The 27,976-nt window shown below is 40.7% G+C and overlaps 1 protein-coding gene and 1 long non-coding RNA gene across 7 annotated transcripts in view; one reads left to right on the forward strand and one right to left on the reverse strand.

Moving 5' to 3' along the window:
* asphd2 (aspartate beta-hydroxylase domain containing 2) overlaps nt 1-15,557 on the reverse strand; it is a 37,345-nt gene extending 21,788 nt beyond the window's left edge. For 4 of the 5 annotated variants that reach the window (XR_011356107.1, XR_011356108.1, XR_011356106.1 and 1 more), the window contains exons 1-2: nt 15,149-15,557; nt 7,299-8,429 (exon numbers count right to left, since the gene is read on the reverse strand). Coding sequence is in view for 2 of the 5 variants with exons in the window: in XM_069932677.1 (XP_069788778.1) it covers nt 7,299-8,184 (886 nt within the window). In the remaining 3 variants the exon portion in view is untranslated. The remainder of the gene's footprint in view (nt 1-7,298; nt 8,430-15,148) is intronic. The other variant, XM_069932678.1, reaches the window with a different exon arrangement.
* The window catches only part of LOC138761089 (uncharacterized), a 247,081-nt gene continuing 234,336 nt past the window's right edge, over nt 15,232-27,976 (forward strand). For both annotated transcript variants that reach the window (XR_011356110.1, XR_011356111.1), the window contains exon 1: nt 15,232-15,524. This is a non-coding gene — a long non-coding RNA (uncharacterized lncRNA). The remainder of the gene's footprint in view (nt 15,525-27,976) is intronic.

Here is a 27,976-nt window from a genome sequence, read left to right on the forward strand (position 1 = left end):
GAATAAGTATCAAGATCATAAATTGCTACGAAGAAGGAAACTGATCAAATCACATACAAGATGCAAGAAATAAATGATAATTTTATGAATTTTTGCAAAGAATTATCAATCAGAATCTCTGAAGGATGAAAATAAGAGAAATATTTATTACAAGTTAAATTACCTATGTTAAATATGGATGAAAAATTAGAGTTATCTAATCTTTTTTCTGAGATAGAAGTGCATGAGATTCTGATGTCATTATAAAACAATAAAGCCCTGGGAGAAGATGGTCCTCCTCCCCCCCCCGACCCCCAACCACCACAGAGTTTTACAAAGAATTTAAGGAATTGTGAACTCCTGTATTAATGAGAGTATTAGAAGACCGCAGAGCCCATCTCACTGACAAAAGACAAAGGAGGAAAAACCCAACACCCAACCCCAATCAAACAATTTTCCCCTGCAACCGTGTCTGCCTGTCCCGCATCGGACTTGTCAGCCACAAACAAGCCTGCAGCTGACGTGGACATTTACCCCTCCATAAATCTTCATCCGCGAAGCCAAGCCAAAGAAGAGATCAAATGAGAGTCACATGATCTGCTAGAATTTTTTTTAAATTTCTTTAAAACAGCATTAATAAGTTATTCCAAAATAAGGAAAATATCCTTTACAATCTTCTTCTATGACCTATATCGTTATTAAATTCAGATTATAAAATTGTATCAAATTATTAGCTAATAAATTAAATATTTACCAAAATTAATAAATATGGATCAAACTGGTTTTATTGAAAATAGAAGATCTGTAGATAATATAGTTAAATTTATGAGTTTATTAAGGGTAGCACAATAAGAAATCAGCAGTAGTGGTTGCATTAGTGCAGTGGTTCCCAACCTTTTACTTTCCACTCACATACCACTTTAAGTATTCTGTATCCCGTAAGTATTTTGTGATTAATAAGGGATTACTTAAAATGGTATGTGGGTGGAAAGAAAAAGTTTGAAAACCACTGTTTTAATCATTCCAAATTGACTCGTTACGTGTACGGTTTCATAACTCCAAAGGAAATGGGCCAATGACAATTTTCCCTCAAGCTAAATATTTCAGTAATAATTGGGTCGAGAGCAGTGATTCTCAACCTTTCCTTCCTACTCACATACCACCTTAAGCAATCACTTACTAATCACAGAACATTTATGGCATAGGGAATACTTAAATTGGTATGTGAGTAGAAAGTAAAAGGTTGGGAACCACTGCATTAGATGAAGAAAAAATATTTGATAGGTTAGAATGGGATGTTTTATTTAAAGTATTAGATAAATTTTGAATTCCAAATGTTTTTATAATCAACCAAAAGTTAAAGTGTCACAAATGGCAAATATCAAAGCCTTTTCTATTAGAAAGATCATCTAGGCAAGGATATCTGTTATCACCATTTTTATTTGCTCTGGCTCTAGAACCTATGGTGGAAATAATTAGGAGAGACAATGAGATTAAAGGTTTTGACATAGATAATAAAAAACATAAAATTAGTTTATTCGCAGACGACGTTACAGTCTATTTAACAAAACTAGAAATATCATTGTGCAAACTAAATGTAAGATTAGCAGAACATGGTTTAGTTTCAGGCTACAAAATAAATGTTGATAAGAGTGAAGTGATGCCTATGGTTGATATGGATTATACACAAAGTAAAAAAAAAAGACAAAATTTAAGTAGCAAAAAGAAGCAGCCCAATTAAGATTCTGGTCTTCCTGTTATCAAATTGGAGACAAAACAGCATGTGCCCAGATTGAAATTAATAAAATAGGAGAAATTAATTCATAACAAATTTTGCATAAATAGAACAATGAGTCATTGAAAAAGACAGAAGTACCGATTTTAAAGTATTTGCTTAAGGTATGGAATGGAATTCATATGGAAAGGGGAATTAAAAATTATCAAATATCTAAGATTATGTTAAAACAAAATCAACTTATTCCTTTTACTTTGGATAATTCTTTATTTGATACTTGGTAGAGTAAAGGTTACACAAGATAAAAGATTGTTTTTTTAGGTTCCTTCTTTACGACTTTTGAACAAATGAAAAAGAAATATGAAATACAACATAATACAATTTTTTCATATTATCAACTTAAATCATATTTAACAGGGAAATTAGATTCAAATCTAATACTCCTGGAAAAAAGTAAATTTGAATATTTAATTACAGATATATTTATTGAGAAATTTATTACTAATATGTATATAAAATTACAAGATACTATGGGGGGGAAGAATTATACAAATCAAAAATGGGAAAAAGATTTAAATATGCAAATTCAAGAAGAACTTTGGTCAAGGTTGTGCCAACAAATACAATTAATGTTAGATATCAAATGGTACAATATAATTTTTTACATCAATTATACTATATTCCATATAAATTAAATGGACTTAAAATTATTCCTATAAATGCTTTAGATGTAACAAGGAAGTAGAGACCTTTCTACATTCAATTTGGTTCTGTGTTAAAATGGAAAATCTTTGGAAAAATTTGATGATATTATTAGGACAAATTATGAAGATAAAAATACAAAGACCTGAAAATATTTTTACTTGATAATATACATGAAGCAGATATAAAATTGACATGAGATAAATATCAAGTACAATTTTTGAGTATAGCAATAGTGGTAGCAAAAAAATGTGGCAGTAAAGTAGAAAACAGAAAATTTTATAATGATGGAGAGATACAAAATTGTATACCATTAGAAAAAAAATTACTTATAGTTCAAGGTATCAGATTGGGAACTTTTATAAGATTTGGGAACCATATATGGAATTCATTAACAAAAGTCCATCCACATCATCTACTCCTCTCAATGAATAATTAGAAGATACAAAACTATGTTAGGAAAATATGAATAGTGACTAATATATAGTTTAGGTGCTTTCTTTCTTTTTTTTATAGGGGAGGGGGTGGGGAGAAAAAATTGTATCATCTTGTATTGAATAGTATTGTAATGTACTATTTATATACAATTGAATAATTGTTTGTCATTGGTACAAGTGATAAATAAAATTTTCAAAAAAGCCTTCATGAGAAACTGGAGTGCATTCAGTGGATGAAAGATACTACATCTGCGGTCCAAGGGTGGTGGAAAAGTTGAAGAATGTGGAGGCATGTCATTTAAACACAATCTCTATTATGTAGCAGTCATTGTATAATCAATTAATTGGAGTAGATTGTGAAGGATGAGGTTACAGAGTACCTGGAGGTGCATGACAAGATAGGCCAAAATCCTTAAAGGAAAATCTGCCTGACAAATCTCACATATTTGAGGAAACCACAAACAGGTTGGACAAAGGAGATGCTGTAAATATTGTATGAGTTTTCAAAAGGCCTGTGGCACATGAGGCCGCTTACAAGAAGAGAGCTCACGAAATTAGAGGATAGATACTCGAATTAGAGGGTAGAGAATTGGCTGATTGGCAGGAAACAGAGAGTGGAAATAAAGGGATCGCATTCTGGTTGGCCACCGGTTACCAGTAGTGTACCACAGGGGTCGGCTTTGGGGGTCACTTTTTTTACGTTGTAGGTTAACAATTTAGATTGTGGAATAACTGGATTTGTGACTAGATTTGCAGATGATGCAAAGATAGGTGGAGGGCAGGTATTGTAAGATGAAGAGAAACTGCACAGAAACTTGGATAGATGAGGAGAATGTGCAAAGAAGTTGCAAATGAAATATGGAAAGTGTATAGTCATGCACTTTGGTGAAAGGAATAAAAGGGCAGATTATTATTTGGATGGGGAGAAAATTCAAAATTTAGAGATGCATAGGGACTTGGGAGTCTTCATGCAGGATTTCCTAAAGGTTAATCTCCAGGTGGGGTCGGTGGTGTAGAAGGCACATGAATGTTGGCATTCATATCTAGAGGAATAGGATACAAGAGCAGAAATAAGATGGTGAGGCTTTATAAGGCACTGGTGAGGTCTTCCTTGGAGTACAGTTTATGTTCCTCAATTAAGAAAGGATGTGCTGGCATTGGAGAGGGTTCAGAGAAGATTCCTGGAATAAAAGGATTAGCATACGAGGAACATTTGTCAGTCTTGGTCCATACTCCGTAGAGTTCAGAAGAATGAGGGGAGGACCTCAATGAAGCATTTGGAACGTTGAAAGACTTGGACAGAGTAAATGTGGCTTGGTTGGGGAGAATAGGATAAGAGAGCAGAACTTCAGGATTGAAGGAACCCATTTAAAACAGATGCAGAGGAATTTCTTTCGCTTGAGAGTGGTGAACTTCTGGAATATGCCACCATGGGTAGCAGTGGAGGCCAAGATGCTGAGTATATTTAAGACAGAGATTGACAGGTATCTGAATAGCTAAGGTATCAAAGGTTAGGGTGAGAAGGCTGAATGGGAAAATGGTCAGCTCATGATAAAATGGTGGAGTAGATTCAATGTGCTGAATGGCCTACATCTGCCCTTATTTCTGCTCCTATATCTTATGGTCTATTGAGTGAAAAGCACCTAATGAACTCTCCGCCTGTTGTTCTCAAGATAGATTGCTCAAAATTTGCTGCCACATAAACCAGTGAGGAGTTGCTCGTAATTACTTTCACCTATCATTTATTTTTGAATATATGTACTGATGGTACAACAATTTGGTAGTCACTTTCTCGACTAATACCCCATAACACAAACCAATAAGAATAATCATATCATGAACATTCTAATCTTTCAGCAACTGCTTATTAGTACTGGTCAAGAAGCTCCAAATCCTGGGCCTCTTCACTCCCTTCTGCAACTAGATCCTTGACTTCCTCATCAGAAAACCACAGTTGGTATGAATTGGAAACATCTTCTCCTTATTGACTATCTACAAGGTGCACCTCGAGGATGCGTTCTTAGCTTAATGCTGTACACCCTTGAATGTGTGGCCAGGCACAATTCCAATGCTATCTACAAATTTGTCAATGTCACCACAATCGTCAACAGAATAACACACGGCAATGAGAAAGTGTACAGGAGGGATATAGATCAGCTCGTTAAGCCAACAACCTTGTACTCAATATTAGCAAAACTTCAGAAGGAAGTCCAGAGAACACGATCCAGTCCTAATCGAGGGCTCAGTAGTGGAGAGGATCAAGAACTTTGAATTCCTGTGTCAACATCTCAGAGGATCTGTCCTGGAGCCTCCATGTTGATGTAGTCATGAAGGTGGCTCGCCAGCAGCTATACATTGTGAGGTGCTCGAGTAGATTCAATATGTCTCCAAAACTTCTACAGCTATACCGGGGACACATTCTGGCTGATTGCATCACTATCTGGTACAGAGGTTCCAACACTTAGGACAAGAAAAATAACTCCAGAGGGTTGTTAACTTGGCCTGTGACATCACGGGCACCAGACTTCACTCCATCGAGGCCATTGACCAAGCAGAGTCTTGAGAAAGCAGCCTCTATATTCAAAGAGCCCCACCACCCAGGCCATGCCCTCTTCACTTTGCGACCATTGGGAAAAAGGTACAGAATGATTAATTAACTAAAGACACTGTCTGACTTTGATTATGAATGCACTATTTTTATTTATTGATGTACGGTGGTTTATATGAATGTTTGCACTGTGATGCTGTCATAATACAATGAATTTCGTGACTGGTTCATGACAATCACTGATTTTGAACTGCTTAATAACCCTAACCAACATCAACAAAAACAAGACCTTTAAAATAGGTGTCGTAAGGCACTTCATCATACCATAACTCGATCGTGATCCCACATTTTAGAAGGTAGTACAGTACAGCATAGGAACAGGCCATGCTAAACAGGATGACAAATTAAACTACAGCTCTTCTGTCTGCACACGATGACCTCCTCACATCCTAATCACAATGATAGTTTTTGAAGGTTGTTACTGCTTAAAATGCAAGGTACAGATTTGCATGCACACTGTGAGTTCTTACAACTAGAAGTTTGCAACAAGAAGACAACATGCTAACTATTGGCCATGATACAATCCCAATGCATAAGCACAGAATCTGTACTCAAACCTTGGCAGTGGATGGAACACATAAATAACTGACTTATTTATGGAGAGAAGTTCGTGATGAACTGCACCCAGAATGAGGAGAAATAAAAACCAGTCCTACGACCAATGCTCAACAATTGCATGCTCTCACACACTAATGGGCCTCCTTCCCTGTGAAGCAGTCAAGTTTAGTTGGTTTCTTCTACTACGGACTACACAAAAAAACCTTTATGATTGCAGTCCATGGATCCCCTTATATGTGCTGTGCACCCCCCCAAGCTAGGGATGGGGGTAATATGGCCTCCATTAAGAATGGCTGCTTTAGAACACTGCACATCCAAAATAGTTAAAATATTCACAGCAAAACAATAGTTAGAATGTCACTGAAGCTTTGTTGTATTAGAACATGAATCTTTCCTCAAATTAGCTCCATAACATCAGTATGCGGTACACAGCACTGCAGCACAGAAACTTGACAAAAAATGGAGGAACAACTGTTAAAGCCATTTCACTGTCTTTTTCCACAGTCAATTCAGTTCAGTTTATGAGGAGGCCTCAAACCACAAGTGAAAATAAATTTTCAGAAATCTTCACAAAGGACATACAAGTTGGTAAATAATCTCAATCACACTGACAGCATGGTCCAAAACACAAAAGAAATAAATAGGTGTTAAAAAGATTTTTTTTCAATTCAGAAGGCTCTGGGGTGTTGCAGAAAATGGATGTACAGGTTAATGGGAACATTTGGGATTAGGACGGTGCAGTGGAGAAATAAACATCTGCATGGACAGGTTGCCCCAAGGTGCTTGTTTCCACATTGTAACACCCCACAGGGAAGTGATGATGCTTGAATTGAAAGATCCAGCATCCTTCATCTGAATGAAGATAAAGTGCAAAGCAAAGAGAAAAATACACACAAATGGCACTATTTAATGCTGCTCTATGTATGATTGTAATAAATTATTCAAATCAACACTGTCCAAGGTGGATGATGGGAAAAGCAGTTTAGAATAGTATTTTGCTCTACGATGTCTGGCCAGAATGTGATGCCCAAATTAACCTAAAAATTCTTTGCTTGTACATGATCCGTACCCTTCAGTTCCCTGCATATTCAAGTATCCATCTAGAAGCCCCTTAAATTCTTCTAATGCGTCCGCTTCCCACTTTTCCTGGCAGCCCTTTCTAGGAGCCGTGCCCTGCACACTTCCTTTGAACTCCCTCCCCCCCCCAATAAAAAAGCCACATTTAAAGACATGTGCCATACATAACAATTATTATGTCAATAATCAACTATTCGCATACCTAAGTGACAGCGGATCCGCACATTTGTGGGGCCATAGTGTTCAGTGATGAGCGTTTCTGGGCTTAGCACAGAGAAACAGGCATTCCCAAAGACATTATTACTGATGAAAGTGCGAAGACTGCCCAATAACCGGTACGTCCGAGGGCACTTTCTGCAATTACTGGGAAGGCAGATGCCCTGGTTAACCAGATAGAAGGTGAACCAATCGCCTCTTGGGGTAGTGTTCACCTTCCAGCCCTGTGGAAGGCTGCAGTTTGAGAATGCCTTGAAAATCAACTCGAATTCGGCAAGGATGGCTTGGTAGTTTCTCTCCAGCAACTCCACATCGTGCTTCTGAGCATCTCTGGAAAAATAAGGAGTTGTCGGCAAATCAGGCAGGAAGAAAACTTCTGGTTTCTGAATGGATGGCCTGTTGTTCAAATATCGGCTTTGTTCCCTGATTCCTTTGTGGATCCGTCCCATTCCTGACCATGAGTAGTGCTTGGCATACTCCTGCAGATTGTGATAAAGTTTCTGATTGCGCCCCTCATTATGAGTGCACCTTATGCAATCAGCAGATTGGCAACTTGCATAACCATTTTGCAATCCACTCATGTCCGTGCTCTGCATCATGGCATTCACTGGTGTGTGGCTGCGGGGCTGCTCACTGCCGATGTGGTAACAGTACCATACAAAAAGCCCCAAGATACAGGCAAAGGTGGTCACTGCAGTTACATCACACTCTCTCATTGCTTGCACGCTCGCCAAGAGCAAGCCCTTGATTTGGTCCAGTGTCAAGTCCCAGTCTATTAACCATTCAATCAACATATTCAAGAGATTCTTGTTAGATTGCTGTAGCAAGGCAATGTTGTCAGCCCTTGACTTCTGCATAGGCATCCACACCATGCAGTGTTAGTAATCTTCTATGTAGAAGAAAAGCAGTTGTGGTCTAATTGACAGGCAAAGATGGCATTTTGGCTCCAAAGCAGTATACTGGCAGCCAGGAAACATTTAGTCTGTCTGCTTGTCTCATAGAACATACACATAACCGAGATCTTCCTGCTGCATAGGAGAAACCAGCAAGCCTCGATTTAAATTGTTGTATTATGGAGCATTGGGTTATAAATCAGCATTGCTAAATGCTCCAGATCCTACAAACGAGAACACAAAACAAGATACATACTCATTAGTTCTGTAACAAACTGGATTCAAAGAATATTACAAACAAGTCTAGCATTCAAACATTGTTTTAAATCAGCCTTTTCACACTGCATATATTGTTAATGCCAGGAGTGAGTTTGCAAAAATGGAGAACTGAGCACTTGACATTACAGTATAGAACATGCCAGTGAAATAAAAATGTTAATGAAATGGCATTTTAAAACAATCATTTTAAAATGATAAAAGTATAGAATAAAGAAAGGATGCAAAATTGACAAAAAGTATGCAGGTAGAAATCATTTGGTCTTGCATCAAACTAACTAAAAACTGTGAACTTCAATCATTCCAATTACAGACAAGAAGACAAATTACTCACTAACCTTTGATTGTCACTAGCTTGGAAAACATTGGACTTGGAGAAGAGCCTTCATGTAGTGACATTTCCAAACAGTTTCTGGATTCTAGGAAGTGCAGGCTGTGAAAATGGGAGTTGCTACAGCAACCAATTGCATTAGAGGTTGCAACTACTATATGGAGGAGGGCATGCAGTTTTTTTAAGGCTATGCTAGGTACCATTTATGACAGCTGCTTTATCTTGGCAAGTTTGAGCTTCTTTAATGTTGCTTAACAGACACTTATACTCTGGATTTGCACTTTAAACAACACACAGGATTTGGGAAGTCAAAGTGAATTTTCCTTCATCCATTTCACGAAAATTAATCATTGTCAATTTCCCAGGTTAGGTGATTCCACAACTAGGGGACACAGATTCAAGATTGGAGGGGCTGAGATTCAAGAGAGACCTTACGGAAAAACCTTTTTATACAGAAGGTAGACTGTACTTGGAATGAGCTGCTAGAGACTACTGGAGAAGTGAGCATTCGAAAGGCATTTGAACAGATCTATGCATAGGAAAGGATGTACTTTATTTCTTTATACGAAGAATGATATCGACCAAATGCAGATAAATGGAGTCAGCTTTGGAAATAAGCGATATTTTATCAGTAACAAAATATTATGAACCTGAGAAATAATACAGAATGCAGCTGATTAGAGATTACAAAATAATTATACCAGAGATAAGGGATGAAGGAGCTGGGGAATCTGCAGCACATAATAACTAAAGTAGGAGGGGAATAATTTTCAGTGCAGTCCACTTAAATCTAACAGTCTACTTTAGCACAATGGGTTCCAATGCAATGCTGGATATTATTTATCTAATTATTGATTTTTGCTGAATGAACTGGTCTTGCTTTGGTTATGGAGTTTGCAAATCAAGGTCAAACAATGAGCTGCTGGAGGAACTGAGTGCATCATACAGCATCCATTGGTTGAAATGGTCAATCAATGTTTCAGATCTGGTACCTTTATTGAGACCCTTTATTGGGAACTTAATAGAGTCCACGCTGCTGAAGATCCAGCTGCACTGGGTGGGTCACATCTCCAGAATGGAGGACCATCGCCTTCCCAAGATCGTGTTATATGGCGAGCTCTCCACTGGCCACAGTGACAGAGGTGCACCAAAGAAAAGGTACAAGGACTGCCTAAAGAAATCTCTTGGTGCCTGCCACATTGACCACTGCCAATGGGCTGATATCGCCTCAAACCGTGCATCTTGGCGCCTCACAGTTTGGCGGGCAGCAACCTCCTTTGAAGAAGACCGCAGAGCCCACCTCACTGACAAAAGGCAAAGGAGGAAAAACCCAACACCCAACCCCAACCAACCAATTTTCCCCTGCAACCGTGTCTGCCTGTCCCGCATCGGACTTGTCAGCCACAAACGAGCCTGCAGCTGACGTGGACATTTACCCCCTCCATAAATCTTCGTCCGCGAAGCCAAGCCAAAGAAAGAAAGAAGAGAAAGAATGCTTGTGAATATAAAGAACAGGATTGCTTCATATTTTAATTGCTTCCATGATCCTTTTAAAAATCACCTGACGTAAATAGGATTTCAGCCATTTAATTTTGAGACAGAGTATTTAGAGGTGGTTTGGGAGGAGTGGCCAGAGCAGCTTGCGCGCGCACACATTTTAAAACACAGAATATTTGCAGGACTTTTGCAGAATGTTTTTTGCAGGACTTTTGCAGAATGTTTTTTGCAGGACTTTTGCAGAATGTTTTTTGCAGGACTTTTGCAGAATGTTTTTTGCAGGACTTTTGCAGAATGTTTTTTGCAGGACTTTTGCAGAATGTTTTTTGCAGGACTTTTGCAGAATGTTTTTTGCAGGAGGCAACAAAGTACCAATGGCAGGAGCTTGCCTGGGAGAGCATGTGATCTTGGCAGGCAGAGGAGAAGAATTTTGCTCTCAGAGAGGGAGGGTGTGAAACAGATAGAGGAGTCACAGAAATTATTTCCAGGGCAAAGCTGGCACACTTTGGAAGGCTGACTGGTCAAAGGAGAACATTGGTGATCTGAAAGGTGACCTGAAAGAAAGAGGATCATCTGGAGAACCCTGAAGGGGGCAAGTTTCGTCAGCAAGACTGATTGAGAAGGAATCAGTTGAGGATGTCCTGGAAAAGGAATCTCTCTCTGCAAACCAGCAAGAACCCTCCTGAGTGGTATCCATTTGCCTGTTAAGCACCAAAGACTGGTGAACTTTGTTAATGCTAACTTATGTGCCTGCAACCAGTGAGATTGGACTGTGATCCAAAGAACTTTTCTAATCTTAAATATACATTACACACTTAGTATTGGGGGGGGGGGGGGAAATTAAGTAAGTAGGTTAAGTAATAAGTTAAAGTTAATTCTGTTTTCTTGTTCAAATATATTTAAAAACTACTTTTTTTTTTAAGTAACCCTGTGTTGTAGTGAATATCCTTTGCTGCTGGTTTTTGGGATCCTCCGGACTCCGTAACAATTTCCTTTCTAACCACTACTGCTTCTGACAATGTTTTATCAAAAATCTTCACATCATGAGGCATAGGATCTACCCTGATCTCACTGAAGAGTGGAATAAGTCATAGTCTAACAGCACAGAACAGGCTTTTTGGCTCAACTTGTCCATACCAATCAAGTTGGCGTTTTGGGCTGGCCCCTTTTGTCCACATCATTCTCAGCCCCTCCCATTCATGAATCTGTCCAAACATCAAAGCCATCTCACTTTAGCAGTCTCATTTGGCAGCTTATCCTTGACACAAACTGCTCTGAATGAAAAAGTTGGCCCTCTAAAATCTCTTTTCTCTCATCTTAAACCAATACCCTCTTGTCCTAGAATCTTGGGAAATAGACTGCAACTATTTACTTTATCTAAGCCGGTCATGATTTTATCAACCTCTGTAAGAATCCACTCTCCTCAGCATCTATGCTCCAATAAATGAAGACCTAGTCTATCTAACCTCTCTCTATAACCCTCTAATCCCAATAACAAACTGGTGAATCTCATCTGCACCTTTTCCAATTTATTAATATCATGCCTAAAGCTGGGCAGCCAGAAGTGTACACAGTACTACTCCTTGTGTGGTCTCATCATTGCGCTGTATAGCTGAATCATGAGGGCCTAATTTTGGAACTCAATTCCCTGCCTAATAAAAACAAGCATGTCAAATAACAACTTTATCACTTTGTCAACTTGAGTTGACATTTTGAGGGAACTATGCATGTGCACCCAGAGGATTATCTGTTCTGCAGCACTCTCCAGGCCCCTACTGTGCAAGTCCAACAAAATGCAGACTTACAAAAATGCAGCAACTCACACTTGTCAAGAGTTCAATTCCATTTGCCACTCCTTGGTCTGTTTTCCCAACTGATCTAGATTCTGTTGTAAACCTCAATATCCTTGGTGCTGGATGTACTAATCCTGCTTCTATTTCTTCTGCTCCTATTCAGTTACACATTTAGTGTAGCATGATGCTATTACAGCACCAGCGACCCAGATTCAAATCTGCCGCTGTCCGAAAGAAGCTTGTAAGTTCTCCCAGTGTCTGTGTGGGTCTTACCCAGGTGCTCCGGTTTCCTCCTACCCTCCAAAACATATGGGATTGTAGGTCAATGTGGGTGTAATTGGGCAGCATGGATTTAAATGGCTTCACTATTCCATTTGCTCCACTGATGGTAGGAGTATTTTCTGTCTTGCACAGAAGTTCCAGCACATGACATGTTCATAGGCCAAAGGTGCTGATGTCCTGACAAGAAATGCGGGAATGCCTGCCAGAAAAGTCTGATTTAGCAACTTTATTCTAAAGGGTTAATAGGGCATCACTCACCCACATAAATTGAGACATTTTTCCACCCATCAAAATGTTATGTGCTAATATTCTTTAAGATCAATGACATAACTCAATTTCATAACATGTTATTTAACAGCTGCATGGCACTTTGAAGATTATAATACTGACCGCTTGCATTTAAAAAAAGCACCAATTAAATTGTCACACAGTGAGTGAATGAGTAAATGGCTTCAATTTGTCATGCAGTAACCCATCCTTATGCTCGTAGTGTGTAATCTGAAGGTTAAAAACAAAAACCTCATCTTTAAAAACCTGCAAGATTCACAATGTTGGGAAGTAAACAACCTCTTATTGAGAAAAAAAAGAATCTGAAGGTCACAGTGGTTCAAACAGAAATGATTATGATCCTACCTAATTAACACCCCTTTATAAAACAGTACATCGCAATGGAGATTTCAAACTACAATTAAAACATTGCTTAACTATAATTTCCATAAAGAGGATTAAATAATACAATTTCCATAAAGAGGATTAAATAATGCATTTCCCAAGTCTATAACCTCCATCCAGAAGGAAGAGGACAGTGTGCAAATTGGAACATCATCACCTCCACACTTTGCTGAAAGTCACACACCACCTCATATGTAAAAAACATTTCCATTCCTTCATGGTCACTGGTCTAAATCCTGGAACTCCCTATCAACAGTATTGTGGAGTACTTTCACCACTTGGACTGCAGCAGGTCACAGTTGGAGTTTATTACCATCTCAATGGAAACTGGATTAGGGCAAGAAAAAGATGGATTTGCCAGATATATAGACAAAATGTATATCTCTTTGGCTTGGCTTCGCGGATGAAGATTTATGGAGGGGTAAAGTCCACATCAGCTGCAGGCTCGTTTGTGGCTGACAAGTCCGATGCGGGACAGGCAGTCACGGTTGCAGCGGTTGCAAGGGAAAATGGGTTGGTTGGGGTTGGGTGTTGGGTTTACATAAATAAACAAACAAACAGACTTTTGAAGCACGTTTGATTCTGAGACTACAATAAAAAGTGTATCAGGACAACTGAAGTAACACCAAGGGAGTTACAGCAAACAATGGTAAGTTAAGTATTTCAAGGGAAGATCACTGAAATGACTTTTTTGTGAAAATTTGTAAGTACAATTTCTCATATAGAAAATTGTCAAATCGAAACCATAAACACATGAATTTACTTGGATATGTTCACCACTTCTGGAGTCATGAACCAATTTACCAAAATACAAGATCCTACAAAATAGAAATCATATAAAATAAAAACAGCTCACAAGATAAATACTGCAAGGACAAAAGAGAGTATTTCCAGTTCTTCTTCAGTATATGTTGAGCATTTTTTTTCTCCTTGGAAGACTGGGCTATGACCTCTCATAAGAAAGGCAGCACCTTGTCAATCCAGTTGCCCATCAATAAGGCACTCAAGATTGACCCAGATTCTTGCTCAGAGGACTTTAGAAAGGGACTTGACAGATAAACCTCAGACTTGGGAATGAAAACTGTGCACCAACAGGTTTAAAGATAGTATCTTTGCCACAGTCATTAGGCTCTGGAACTAACCTCATGCTCCCCTTGGCTTGGTACTACATTTCTTTTGTTTCCCATTGTACTCTGAACTCAGAGAAATGCAAGTTTCATTGACCCAAAACATGAATCCTCTTTCTCTCTCTATATTTACTCACCTTCCTCTACCAAACGTCCATGTCTATTATTTCAGATTTCCACCATTTGCAGTTTTTAAAAAAAATTGGTAGAACTTTCTAACAGCAGGGAACGGGGGAATTGGGCTTTGCAACCTTTGTATTACTCACAACCTATTACTTCAAGTCCTACTGAATAAGTTTCAGGAGCAAGAATCCTGGATTGAACCACTTTTGCATTAAGTAGCAGTAAAGGAATGAACTATAATGCAAGCAAACCAAAAATTCTACAGTGAATCAACATTATGAATTTATTATAGATATTTTGAAACCTCTCCATAGTGGAAGAGCAAAATGCATTCAATCTTACACGAGAAAAACAAGCTCTTCTAAAAAGGTTTCATGACAAAAAGAAAACTCTTTCTGCGATGAAATGAACATTTATTCATTTGTTCGCTTGGAGGGCCAACTCGTCCGTTTTCAGCATTACATGTGCATTGTACCTGCACCAGCATCAAGGCTTGCATTTGCAGTCTGGCCTTGCTCAGAAACAGGAGGGAAGGGGGTGGGTGTTGACACACACCTGTGACCTCCCCCCCCCCCCAACCACACACCACAATAAAGTACTATCATGCTCACCCCTTTTTGCAGGTGAGGAAACCGATCAGGCCCGAGTTTGATCCTGCATTAACGAGATACAGGGAGATAGGAGGAAAGGACAGAATATTGCTATCAATACAAGCTGAGTCGCGGCTAGGCTGCAAATACATTGGTGACTGCATCTCTCCAACATAAAAATCAAAGATGACTGCATTTATACCCTTCCCCCCCCCCTCCAGCTTTCCCACCCAATGCAGAGACAGTGCCCACCTGAATAATGCCACCGACCCGATTCATTAATCTGCAGATTCCTCTCGCCAGCCAGCCGTGACGTCATGGCGTCGCTCACCCCGGCCAGCGAGAGCCCCCGTGACGCAATCGCGTTGCGCGAACGGCCTCGCCCAGCTCCTCCCTCTGCCACTTTCCTGACGTCTGGGACTTCCAGCCGTTTCCCTGGTGATTGTGACCCCTCCGCTCGGTCCTGGCTTGGAGATTCAAACCTTCTCTCTCCTCTGGGCAAAGGCACCTTTTTGTTCCACTTTACCTATCATTTTCTCTTCATGAATGAGTTCTCCGCTCTTTGTGGCTCTGAAGTTAAGACGCCGTGAATGCTGACTTCAGCCAACACCGCATCTACCGTAACACGGCAAGTAGATGAAAAACTACAACTCCCGGCGATTATTCCTTATCTCCACTGCGCAAGCGTATTGCCGGGGCACATGACAGTTTAACAGGCCTCCTGCAACCGCGCCCCTTGAAGGGTCGCAGAAAAATTGCAGCTCTAGTCTTTTGCAGCTTGAATATCTGTCATATGAATGCAGGCAAAGAAAAAAATAGATACACAGTGTGACGTTTCTTTAATTATAATAAATAATCTTGGGTTCTTTTAAAACAACTACATTAGCTAAAGCACACGATCATCTTGAAGCTGCAACAACTAGTCACCAACTCCCTCAGGAGTGTCACTAGCACTCCATCACAACATCCCTTTTCCTTGAGATATTTAGCAACATGACATACTAATACAGTTTTCATTTCAATTTAAAGTTTAACACAAATGTAAGTGCAAACATCAGCAGCACAAACTTTTTAAGTGTGCAGTTCTTTTTCCTTTTGAGATTCAATCTGTCAGGTGCTTTGATAACGCGTGTCGATCTTCTTAACACAGGTGCTTGTGTTGGCTCTGCTGGTCCACTACCGTCTAGCGCTGGTGGTGTTTCCTCTGTTCCTGTGCAGCTGGATCTTCATTTGTTCCTGCAATGTCTCGAGAATTTTCAGCAATTCCTTCTCAGTATTTTACTATCCTCTGTTCTGACAGTGCAGAATCTTGGATTTACTGCCTCCAGAACAGTAGCCTTTTTGTCCTAGGTGTTGGAATCTCTGAGTCTCACTGTGTCACGTGGTGCCAGTGTGTTTTATAGTAGAATAATGTGAACTATTTTGTAACCGTGTAAGAATACACCCTTCTCACTGTAGTAACTGTAATGCACCATTGTGGAGTGTATGTATATGTGTGTGGGGAGTAGTTTCCTGAGATGGTGAAAGACATCAGTAAGTAAAGGCTCTTCTGTTATTGTTTATTGCATCTCTAAGTTATTTAAGAATCCTCCCAAGTATCACACAGTGGCCCTAAGCTTCTTGCTGACTTGCCATAGTTTGCTTTTTGTCTTCAATACAGATGCTTTTGTTTCCATTCAACATCTTCAACATCTCTGTTCTTGTTTGGATCTGCAGAGTAGGGAAGTGTGGTGTGTAATCTACATCGCATCAGAAGGTCATACCATGTTCAAGTGGCGAAGCTCTGTAACTGAATAACGCTAGATGCAGATCTGAGCCACTATCTTGTGCTTTCTTGAGCAACTATTTAACTATGTGAACTCCTTTCTCTGCTTTGCTGTTTGACTGTGGATGCAGAGGACTTGGTCACATGTCAGAAAGCATACTCTTCAGCAAGGTTCTGGAATTCTCTACAACTGTAGCATGGTCCATTGTCACTGTAGACAATTTGAAGAATTCCGTGTCTTGCAAAGATCAATTTCATATATTTGATCACACATGCAGCAGACATAATAGAAGCAGCACAATCTCTGGATAGTTCGATAGATAATCAACAACCAGCAAGTAATTCTTTAATTCTATGTGGAACAGATCAGTCCCAACTTACTGCCATAGTTCCACTTGTAAGTCAGTTATTATCATGGGTTCCTTTGTCTGCTTTGCATGATATTTCAAACAGATCACACAGCTTGAAACCATCCTGTCAATGTCAGCATTTTATCTCCGGCCATTAAAGAGCAGTTCTGGTCCTCCTCTTGCATTTTTCAATTCCAAGGTGTCCCTCATGCACCCTTTTGTCACAGTGACTGAGGAATGACAATTGTACTCTGTCTGAGTAGGAGCCCATTGACAACACTCAGCTCAGCTCTGATCTTGTAGTGTAGCTGACATTTACCTCTAGCCATCCTTCATTCAGATTCTTGATGACCTTCTGTAGAACTGCATCCTTTTCTGTTTCAGCTGTGATCTGCTTGGATTTCATGTCAGATACGGGAGGAGATTTAGTGATCAGATCACATAGAGATTCACTCATTGTGTGCTTCACTCTGCGTTGATGCCCTGGATAATGCATCAGCTAACACAATAAGTTTCCCTGGTGGGTACACCAATTCAAAGTCATAACTTTGTAGCTTCATCATCAGTCTTTGGATTCTCGGTGACATTTCACTGAGATTTTCCTTGATTATTGTTATTAATGGCTTGTGATCTGTCTCTGCTATGAATGTTGAATTTCTCAAGTCCATAGACCAGACCTAGATCTGTGCACATCGACATTCAGATATGGTCATGGTCATTGATGCATGTGCTACTGACCTCCAATCTTCTCCCACAGCCTTAAGTAGTACAGCACCTATTCGATCTTTTGAAGCATCCATGGATATTTTTGTCTTTCTGGGTGCATGAAAGAATGTCAAAAGTACTTGTTCTGTAGTTAGAATGGTCTCTAGTCATCCCCATTCTTTCTCTTGGTTGTCTATTTACTTGAATTCACAAATGTCCTGTACATTGTTTAGGAAGACAGATTTGGTGTGAATTTACCAGTGAAATTGCCTTTTTTGTTAGTGGGTCTGGGGATCTCTAAAATTGTTTTCACCTCACTCTTGTCTGCCTCTACTCCTGTCTCAGACAGTTTATCTCCCAAAAAAGGTGATTTCCTTCACACCAAACTGACATTTTTCCCCTGTTTAACTTTAATCGATACTTCTGGATGTGTTGAGGCACTTTGATGAGCCTCTCGTTGTGTTATTCTTGTGTGGACATGTCATCCATGTACACACATGCCCCATTTATGCCTTCTATGATGTGCTCCATTGTCCTGTGGAACACTTCTGGAGCTGAGGAAATTCCAAAAGGCATTCTCAGACAGGAGTATCAGAAAAATGATTTATTAAATATACAGTATTTTGTGCTATTATCATAAAGTTTTATTTTCCAGAAGCCCTGGGATGCATCCAATTTAGTTAAAAACTTTGCACTTGTAATTTCACCCTGGTTGGAATCCGATAATGTTCCCTCTTTATATTGGATTTCAGGTCTTTTAGGTCCATGAACACGGTTCTTCTTTGTGACACATACAATTGAATTCACCCATTCTGTGGGCTCCTCTACTTTATTTATGACTCCTAGTGATGTCATTCAGTCGAGTTCCTGGTTGAGCTTTTCTTTTAGTGGTGCTGGATCCTGCCTCAGGGCATGCACTACTGGCTGTGTGTCCTCCTTTAACTGCATCTTATAGGTATTCGGCTCCGAATAATGGGTCCTCTACCGGCATCACCTACGGCTCCTAGAACGCTTCCACCAGTGTTGTCTCCGCTCCATCCTCAACATCCATTGGAGCGCTTTCATCCCTAACGTCGAAGTACTCGAGATGGCAGAGGTCGATAGCATCGAGTCCACGCTGCTGAAGATCCAGCTGCGCTGGGTGGGTCACGTCTCCAGAATGGAGGACCATCGCCTTCCCAAGATCGTGTTATATGGCGAGCTCTCCACTGGCCACCGTGACAGAGGTGCACCAAAGAAAAGGTACAAGGACTGCCTAAAGAAATCTCTTAGTGCCTGCCACATTGACCACCGCCAGTGGGCTGATATCGCCTCAAACCGTGCATCTTGGCGCCTCACAGTTTGGCGGGCAGCAACCTCCTTTGAAGAAGACTGCAGAGCCCACCTCACTGACAAAAGGCAAAGGAGGAAAAACCCAACACCCAACCCCAACCAACCAATTTTCCCCTGCAGCCGCTGCAACCGTGTCTGCCTGTCCCGCATCGGACTTGTCAGCCACAAACGAGCCTGCAGCTGACGTGGACTTTTTACCCCCTCCATAAATCTTCGTCCGCGAAGCCAAGCCAAAGAAGAAGACTCTGTTCTGCACCACCATGCCCATGAAAAGTGTATCACTGAGAGTAGTTTCTTCTATAGTGTGTACACTTTTACTTCTGTTCAGTTTCCCTTTGAAAAACATCACTTTGCATAGTGATTCTTCCCTTAGAACTTGTTACAGGCTTTTCCATAAGTTGGGCATTGGTTTTCCGCATGCTTAGTTTCGTATTGTTTACAATTGAATGCCTCTCCATCTTTTTGTTAGTTCCTGTATCTCATTTTTTGCTTATGTGTGTATTCAGACACTGTGGCTATGACTATGCTTTCATTTTCACTGGCTTTTACAATATCACTGAATTTTTTCGCATGCTGCAGAACTAGTTCACTGGCATGGCCTGTCTTCACAGCTCCAGCTAAAGTAAACTTTGTCTCTCACAGCAACCTCTGCCTCACTTTCTTATAATTAATTCTGAACCAATTTGATCACGGATCATTGAATCTTGCAGCAATTCAAAATTACATGTTTTTACTTTTAATTTTAAGTCTGTTAATAAAGTATCAAAGTTCTCTCCCTGCATCTGTGTGTGCGAGCAAAACACATACCTCTCGACGGTTTCATTTTTCTTTGGTCAAACACCTTGATAATCTTGTTGAATTTGCTCTGGTCTTCTGCCTCAGCAAAGACAAACATGTTGAAAACCTCTCAAGCTTGAGTTCCCACCATGTTAAGCAGCAGTGCAATCTTCCATGCATCTGGTTTGCAATCGATTCCAATGGGTTGCAGGTCACTGCAGGTACCACATAAAGCTTTATTTAAATAGCCTCCACTTGTGATCGACATGTCCAGTCCATTTTACAGCATTAGGAGTTTTTAAACTCTCCATATTTTCACTATTGATATCGACTGTTACTCACTATGCACACTATGTGTTTCTTTTTTTTTCTTTCACTCCCATGCACAGCAGAAATTGGCTGTTTCTTTCTCTCCTGGCTGTTTCTTCCACTCCTTGTACCATGTGATGTTTCTTGTATTACAATAAAGAAACAGGTTCCTTTTAAAACAATTAGATTTATTAACTAAGCAAGCAGCACAAAGGACAGAACATACAGACCTCATGTGGAGGCATGCATCTTGAATCTATCCAAGATGCAACAGTATTCCCCAGATGCTACACACGCTATCTCCGATTCCTCCTAGTAGTAGTACTCTATCTCTACTTTGGTTGTCCGTTCTCCTGGGGCCGAGGTTCTGATGGGCTCCATAAGTAGTTTTTCTTTGAATTTTCCTACTCCTTGCACTTGTGGGATCCACTCTTCAAAGAAATTCTCCAGGTCCTTCCCCTTGGTCCCATCTCTCAGCCCGACGATTCAGACATTATTTCTTATGCTGAAATTTTCCATGTGGTCAATTTTATCCAGAAGCAGTTGTTTATCTGCTTTCCACTTCCCTCCAGGGTTTTAATTTGTTCTTAGGTCATTATCAGGTCGTTTTCAACCTGGCTCACCCGAGTATTCAGGTCTTCAATCACCATTGTCATTGCTGTTATTTTTCTTGCTACCTCTCTTAGTACATTTTTCACCTTGGAGAATCGTTCACTCAGAACCTCCACAGATTCTATCATATTTTGCAAATAGGTTTCAATCCCCACTTCCTTGGGTTTGTGCCAACATCTTGGCTGCACCTTCTCCACCACTCCCTTGTGGACTTTCTGTCAATGAATTTGACAACTTTTGAGCTTTGTCAGTTTTATTTTTCTGGGTTGTGTTCTTCTTACCCATCAATCCTTTATTTTTAAATATAATTTTTAAAAATTTTGATGACTTTAAATCAGTCTTTTAATCAATCTTCACAGAGAACTCTTCCAACCTACATCTGTCCAGGTCCTCAGCATGGCCACGCCCCCACACTAGTCTCTCTTTAAGATTGTGAGAAATCAATTTACTTATCTTGGAAAACAGTTACAAAGAATCATAAGTACATTTTTAAAGAAAATTTCCTTCCTTTATTAAAACATGTGAAACAGTCTTTAACGTCATGGTTGCCTCTGTCTATATCTCTGGTCAGTTATATTAATTCTATTAAAATGAATGTTTTACCCAAATTTTTATATCTTTTTTCAATCCATACCAATTTTTGTTCCTAAATCGTTTTATGATTCATTTGATTCAGTTCTATCATCTTATATATGGAAGGATAAACACCCTCATCTAAATAAAGTTCATCGTCAAAAATTCAAAATTAACGGAGGTATGGCATTACCTAATTTCAAATTTTATTATTGGGCGGTCAATATACGTAACCTTATGTCCACGCTGCTGAAGATCCAGCTGCGCTGGGTGGGTCACGTCTCCAGAATGGAGGACCATCGCCTTCCCAAGATCGTGTTATATGGCGAGCTCTCCACTGGCCATCGTGTCAGAGGTGCACCAAAGAAAAGGTACAAGGACTGCCTAAAGAAATCTCTTGGTGCCAGCCACATTGACCACCGCCAGTGGGCTGATATCGCCTCAAACCGTGCATCTTGGCGCCTCACAGTTTGGTGGGCAGCAACCTCCTTTGAAGAAGACCGCAGAGCCCACCTCACTGACAAAAGGCAAAGGAGGAAAAACCCAACACCCAACCCCAACCAACCAATTTTCCCCTGCAGCCGCTGCAACCATGTCTGCCTGTCCCGCATCGGACTTGTCAGCCACAAACGAGCCTGCAGCAGACGTGGACTTTTACCCCCTCCATAAATCTTCGTCCGCGAAGCCAAGCCAAAGAAAGAAAGAATGTCTTGGTTACATTTTAATAACCGAGTGGACTGTCCAGTGTGGGTAGCAATGGAGTTGAACTCTGTTAAAAGTTTCTCCATTTGAGCACTTCTGGATCCTCACTTCCTTTTTCTTTAAATAAATCATTTGTCAATTCGGTTGTCAGGCAGACTCTTAAGAGTGTGGCTGTAGTTCAGAAAATGTTTTAGACTTTGTGGTTTTTGTCCTATTCTGTTCAATCATCTTTTTCAACCTTTTTACATGATTTTGCTTTTCATGATTGATACAGGTTGGGTATTGAACGTTTCAAAGATCTTTTTATTGATGACAGCTTTGCGTCATTTGAAAAGTTTTCTGAAAAGTTCAATTTACCAAATACTAATTTTTTCAGATTCTTGCAAATCAGACATTTTCTTCCATCTCAGATAACTAATTTTCTTATGACACCTGATGCAAATGTTATTGATATGTTTTTTACTTTACAACTTTATTGCACATGTCTAGTATCCATTATTTATGATAAGTTGGTAGATTTAAGACATACTCCCTTAGTTAAAATTAAAAATACCTGGGAACAGGATTTAAGCCTTTCAATATCGGACGAGGTTTTGGAATCAAATTTTATATTGGTTTTATATTGTAGCGATGTGCTACACACAGCACTGAAATATCGACAACATCCATATTTAAAGTCGTACTCAAGAATGCTTTATTTGGACCTGCAGGCCCAATTTTATACGCACTTCCGTTTCCGCTGTTGTCAACAGAAATGACATCACCAGCGAATACAAAAGGTTCTTCCCGTCATGGGCTTCTTCTCCTCAATGAAGGAAGCCCCACACCATCTTGGGAGCTGGCCCCTTTGCCAATGTGTAACTGCCATTTTGGGGGAGCTGGTTCACGTGCATTGTGAGTGGGCCGCCACGTGACACAGCCTCCCAGAACTGGCAATGCCCCTCCCAAAACCTAAAGTCTGGATTGGTCTCTGTTTTGGCGGTCTGCCCCTGTGCCGCGGTGCCTGGACTTCCACCAGCTGGGCCAGGTCTTCATGAGCTGGTTTAAGTCGATCTATCATGAAGACCTCCTCTTTCCCCCCCAGTGTCCAAAACGAATGTGGACTTATTGTTCTTAATCACCTTAAATGGCCCCTCGTATGGTCTCTGCAATGGTGCCCGATGATCCCCCCTTCTTACAAAAACAAATTTACAGTTCTGCAGGTCTTTGAGCACACTGGTCCTGCTCCATCAGTGATGTGATGTCAGCATGGGGTCCAGGGTACCGAGCCTCTCATGTAGTCTGTCCAAGTCTGCTGCAGGTTCTTCCTCTTGCCCCCAACTTAAATCAACTTGGCTGATGAGGTGTCCAGTTCTTCCTTGGGTGCTGTGCCAATTCCTAGTAGGACTCCAGGGAAGTTCATCTACCCAGTCGAGCCCCTTTAGGCAAGCTATAAGCACCGACTCTAGGTGTGGTGTAGCTGCATTCCCTAAAGGCTGGCTAGGGCTTACCACAGGCTAGAGGTAAATTGAGTACCTCTGTCAGAAGTTATGTGGGCTGGTTGTCTGAAACGTGCTGCCCAGGTTGCAATCAGTGCTTGTGCGCAGGAATCAGTGGTCATGTCAGTGAATGGGGCTGTATCTGGCCATCATGTGAAGCGATCAACTATGGTGAGGTGATAACATTCCCCTTGTGACACCGGCAGGAGCCCCACAATATCTACATGGATGTGGTTGAACCTTCAGTGGCTGCGAGCAAATTGCTTCAATGGGGTTTTGGTGTACTGCTGAACCTTGACTGTTTGGCACTGTGTGCATATTTTTGCCCATCTGCTGACTTGTTTCCTGAGCCCATGCCACATGAACCTGTCGGCAACCATCTGCACAGTTGTCCTGATAGACGGGTGCGTCAGTCAGTGTATGGAGTCGAAAACTTGCCATCTCCATGCTGCTGGGACGATGGGGGAAAGGCTGACCTTTACCATCATCGCATAAGAAGGTCTTCTCGCCAGGGCCTTCTAGTATGTATTGTAGTTGTAAACCCGAGACTGCGGTCTTGTATCTGGGCATTTCATCATCCACCTGCTGTGTTCCGCCAGTGCTGCAAACCTACCCCTGGGACACGGCCTGGATAGTTGGCCTGAAAAGTACGCCTGTCATGATGTTGTCTTTTCCCAAGATGTGGTTGAAGTTTATTGTGCATTCGAAGATGTAGGACAGATGTCACTGCTGGTTGCTGACCAGGAATCGGACCTCTTCGCCAATATGAAAGTCAATGGCTTGTGATATGTCAAAGCAGTGAAAGGCCTGCCTGTAAGAAGTATCTGAAATGTCAGATGGCCAACAACTCCTGGTCGAAGGCCCTGTACTTAAGCTTAGACAGACTTAGGAGTCTGCTGAAGAACGGCAGGGGCTTCCAGTGCCTTTCGATGGACTGTTCCAACACCCCACCAACTGCTGTGTTAGGGGCGTCCACTGTGAGGGAGGTTGGGATGTCTGTCCTGGAATGGGTCAGCAACACGGCATCTCCTAGGGCTTCTTTTGCTTGCACAAAGGCAGCTGCAGAGGCGTCATCCCAAGTGACGTCTTTGGCCTTACCTGACCTCAGAGCGAACAAGGGGCGCATGATGCAGGCCACTGTATGGGTGAAACGGTGATTAATCCCTTGACTCTGTTGGGCCTGGCAAATTGTCGGATGGTATCTACTTTAGCAGGCAGTGGCTTCACTGTCTTCTGTAATCCTGTAGCCCAGGAATTCAATGGTGTCAAGTCCAAACTGGTATTTGGCCAGGTTGATTGTGAGGCCGAACCCTCTCAGGCAGGTGTGGAGTTTATGGAGGTGGAATACATGTTCCTGGAGACTGCTGGCTATCAGGATATCATCCAGATAGATGAACGCAAAGTCCAGGTAGCAATCCACCCCGGGTCCATTCGCTGTTGGAATGTCTGTACGGCATTCTTCAAGCTAAACAGCATGCAGAGGAACTCAAACAAGCCAAACAGGGTGATGATGTCTTCGAGGTGTACCGGGATCTGACGGTTCAAGGTCCACTTTGGAAAAAATGTTTGTCCCGTGTAGGTTTGCTGTGAAGTCCTGTATGTGTGGCACAGGGAAGTGATCTGGACTTATAGCCTCGTTCAGCCGGCAGTAATCCCCACATGGTCTCCAACCTCTGGCTGCTTTCGGCACCATGTGCAGAGGGGAGGCCCATGGGCTTTCGGATCGCCGTTTGATTCCTAATTCCTCCATCTGCTGAACTCCTCCTTCACGAGGCAAAGCTCGTCTGGGGGAAGTCTCTATGCTCTGGCGTGGAGTCATGGTCCCTGGGTCAGTATGTGATGTTGCACTCCATGCTTTGGCATGGTTGATGTGAACTGTGGGGCCAGCACCAAAGGGAGGTCTGCCAGGATTCTGGTGAACTTGTCCTCTAAAAATGAGTCCAGATGTGGGGCTGGTAACCTGGTTTAACTCAAGGAGCATGTCTGGAACATCTTGGTATAGATCAGTCTTCTCCCCTGTAGATTGACCATCAGGCTGTATGCTTGCAGAAAGTCTGCCCCTAGGAGTGGTTGGGCCACAATGGCCAGTGTGATGTCCCACATGCAGCTGGACTGCACAGGTGCCATAGGTCTGTATCGCATTGCTGCTTGCTGCCCAGTCTTCCTGCTGCGGGTGTCATGCCCCGTTGGGGGCAGAACGCTGATCTCCACTCCTGTGTCGACCAGAAAGTGGCATCCGGACTGTTTGTCCCAGATGTACAGGAGGCCGTCCGGATGGCCAGCCGCCACAGCTATCAGTGGCGGCTGGCCCCGGTGTTTCCCGGGAACGTGCAGGGTGGACAACAACTTCTGTTCCCCGTCGCTCATGGTAGAAACACCACTGGTCATTTAGTGGTGAGCATTCTATTGCTGGGCCTGGTCTGGCCTGTTGCTGCCCAATGGCCTAATGAGCAACATATTTGCCCTCTTCCAGAGGTAACTGTATAAACTCTGCGATCTGGCTTGCTGTCTCCTGGACCTTACTACATAATAGTAGTATGTCGAGTTTGAGGTTACTTGCGGGATTGAAACTGGGCTTCAGCTTGGTCGAAATACAGACGTGGCCGCAACATCCAGAAGGTCAGTAGTTTCAATGCGACTGCGTGTATGGATGAGTCATTCATCATTGGTCCAAATAGCTTCTGGACCGTCGGGGTCACCAATTGTAGCAATTTCTACATAGCGGGGAAATAATGACAACGTGCCCATTAGGAGTCGTACTCAAGAATGTTTTATTTGGGCCTGCAAGCCTGACTTTATACGCACTTCTGTTTCCGCCGTTGCCGCGGAAATAATGTCACTGGCAAATACAAAATATTATTCCAGTGCACAGGCTTCCTCTCCTTGATGAAGGAAGCCCTGCACCATCTTGGGAGCTGGCCCCTTTGCCAATGTGCAACTGCCACAACATCTTTATGCACATGTCACTGTTTGTTACAGTTTAATGTTGTACATAGGGCTCAAATGTCTAAAGTTAAATGATCTTGTATTTATTCCGATGTAGACCCTTGCTGTGATAAATGTAAGAGGGGAGAGGCTTTTCTAATCCACATGTTTTGGACGTGTCCTAGTCTCGAAAGTTATTGGAGAGATGTGTTGCAAACTTTATCCTTAATCCTTAATTTAAATTTAGAGCCTAATCCTTTGGTTGCTCTATTCAAAACAACTGGAGAGGATGAGGTTCTTAATATTTTATTAATTCAACATATATAATGTAAAAAATTAAGAATATTATAGCATAAGTACACAATAAAATACTAACAAATATATGCTGAAACTTTATTTATAAAATCTAAAAACTAAAAAAATTACAAACTACAAAAAAACCCTATTAACCCACCCTTCCCCCAAACTAATCTAATCCCAAAACTAAAATATAAGATATTTCATTTTAAACAATTGCAAGTAATTAATTTGGATTGTGTCAGTTGACACTCAAAGACCTCAAATACATCATAAAGTTGTTATATTTTTAGGGGAAACTCCATTGATCAAAAAAGAAATTAATAAATTTACCTATTACAGTTACAAAGAATCATAAGTATCTTTTTAAAGAATATTTCCTTGCTTTATTAAAACATGTGAAACAGTATCTAATGCAATGGCTGCCTCTGTCTATATTTCTGGTCAGTTGTATTAATTCTGTTAAAATGAATATTTTACCTAAATTTTTATATCTTTTTTCAATCTATACCAATTTAGCATACAGACCCCAAATTTGCAAAAATGAAGAATATTTATCCCTTAAATTATACATATTTTTTTTCTAATGGTATACAGCTTTGAATTTCAGCATGCCATCTATCTAATGTTAATGAAACTCGTATTTCCTTGCTATTACTAAAACCAAATTAACAAACTTTAATTGGAAATCTGACAATGCTAATTTAGGAGTAATACTTTCAAAATTTCCAAACAAAAGTAATTCAGGATTCAAAGGAAAATTCACTCCTGTTATCGGTTGTAAAAATTTGCTAATAGATACCCAAAAAGGGTTGACCTTTGAGCAATACCACATAGAATGAAAAAAAGTTCCAATTTCTGTTACATTTAAAACATTGATCCGATAAATCCGATCTTCATCTACTCAATTTCTGAGGAGTAATATATAATTGATGTAAAAAATTATAATGAAGTAATCTATATCGTACATTAATAGTATTTGTCATAAACTCTTTACACAAATTTTGCCAGACTTGTTGATCCATTATTGTGTCCAAATCCCATTCCCATCTTTCTTTTGAATTAAACAATCCTAATTTTGGTGTCTGTTCTTGTAATACTATATATGCAATTGAAATAAACTTTTTAATCATTCCATCAACCATAATTTGTTTCAACTTTTAAAATCATTTCCAGTCCTAATTTTTCTCTCAAATAAGCCCTCAGTTGAAAATAACAAAATAATGTACTGTAAGGTATACTATATTTAATCATT

The sequence above is a fragment of the Narcine bancroftii genome, chromosome 4, assembly GCF_036971445.1.
Source record: "Narcine bancroftii isolate sNarBan1 chromosome 4, sNarBan1.hap1, whole genome shotgun sequence".
In the NCBI taxonomy this organism is placed as follows: Eukaryota; Metazoa; Chordata; class Chondrichthyes; order Torpediniformes; family Narcinidae; genus Narcine; species Narcine bancroftii.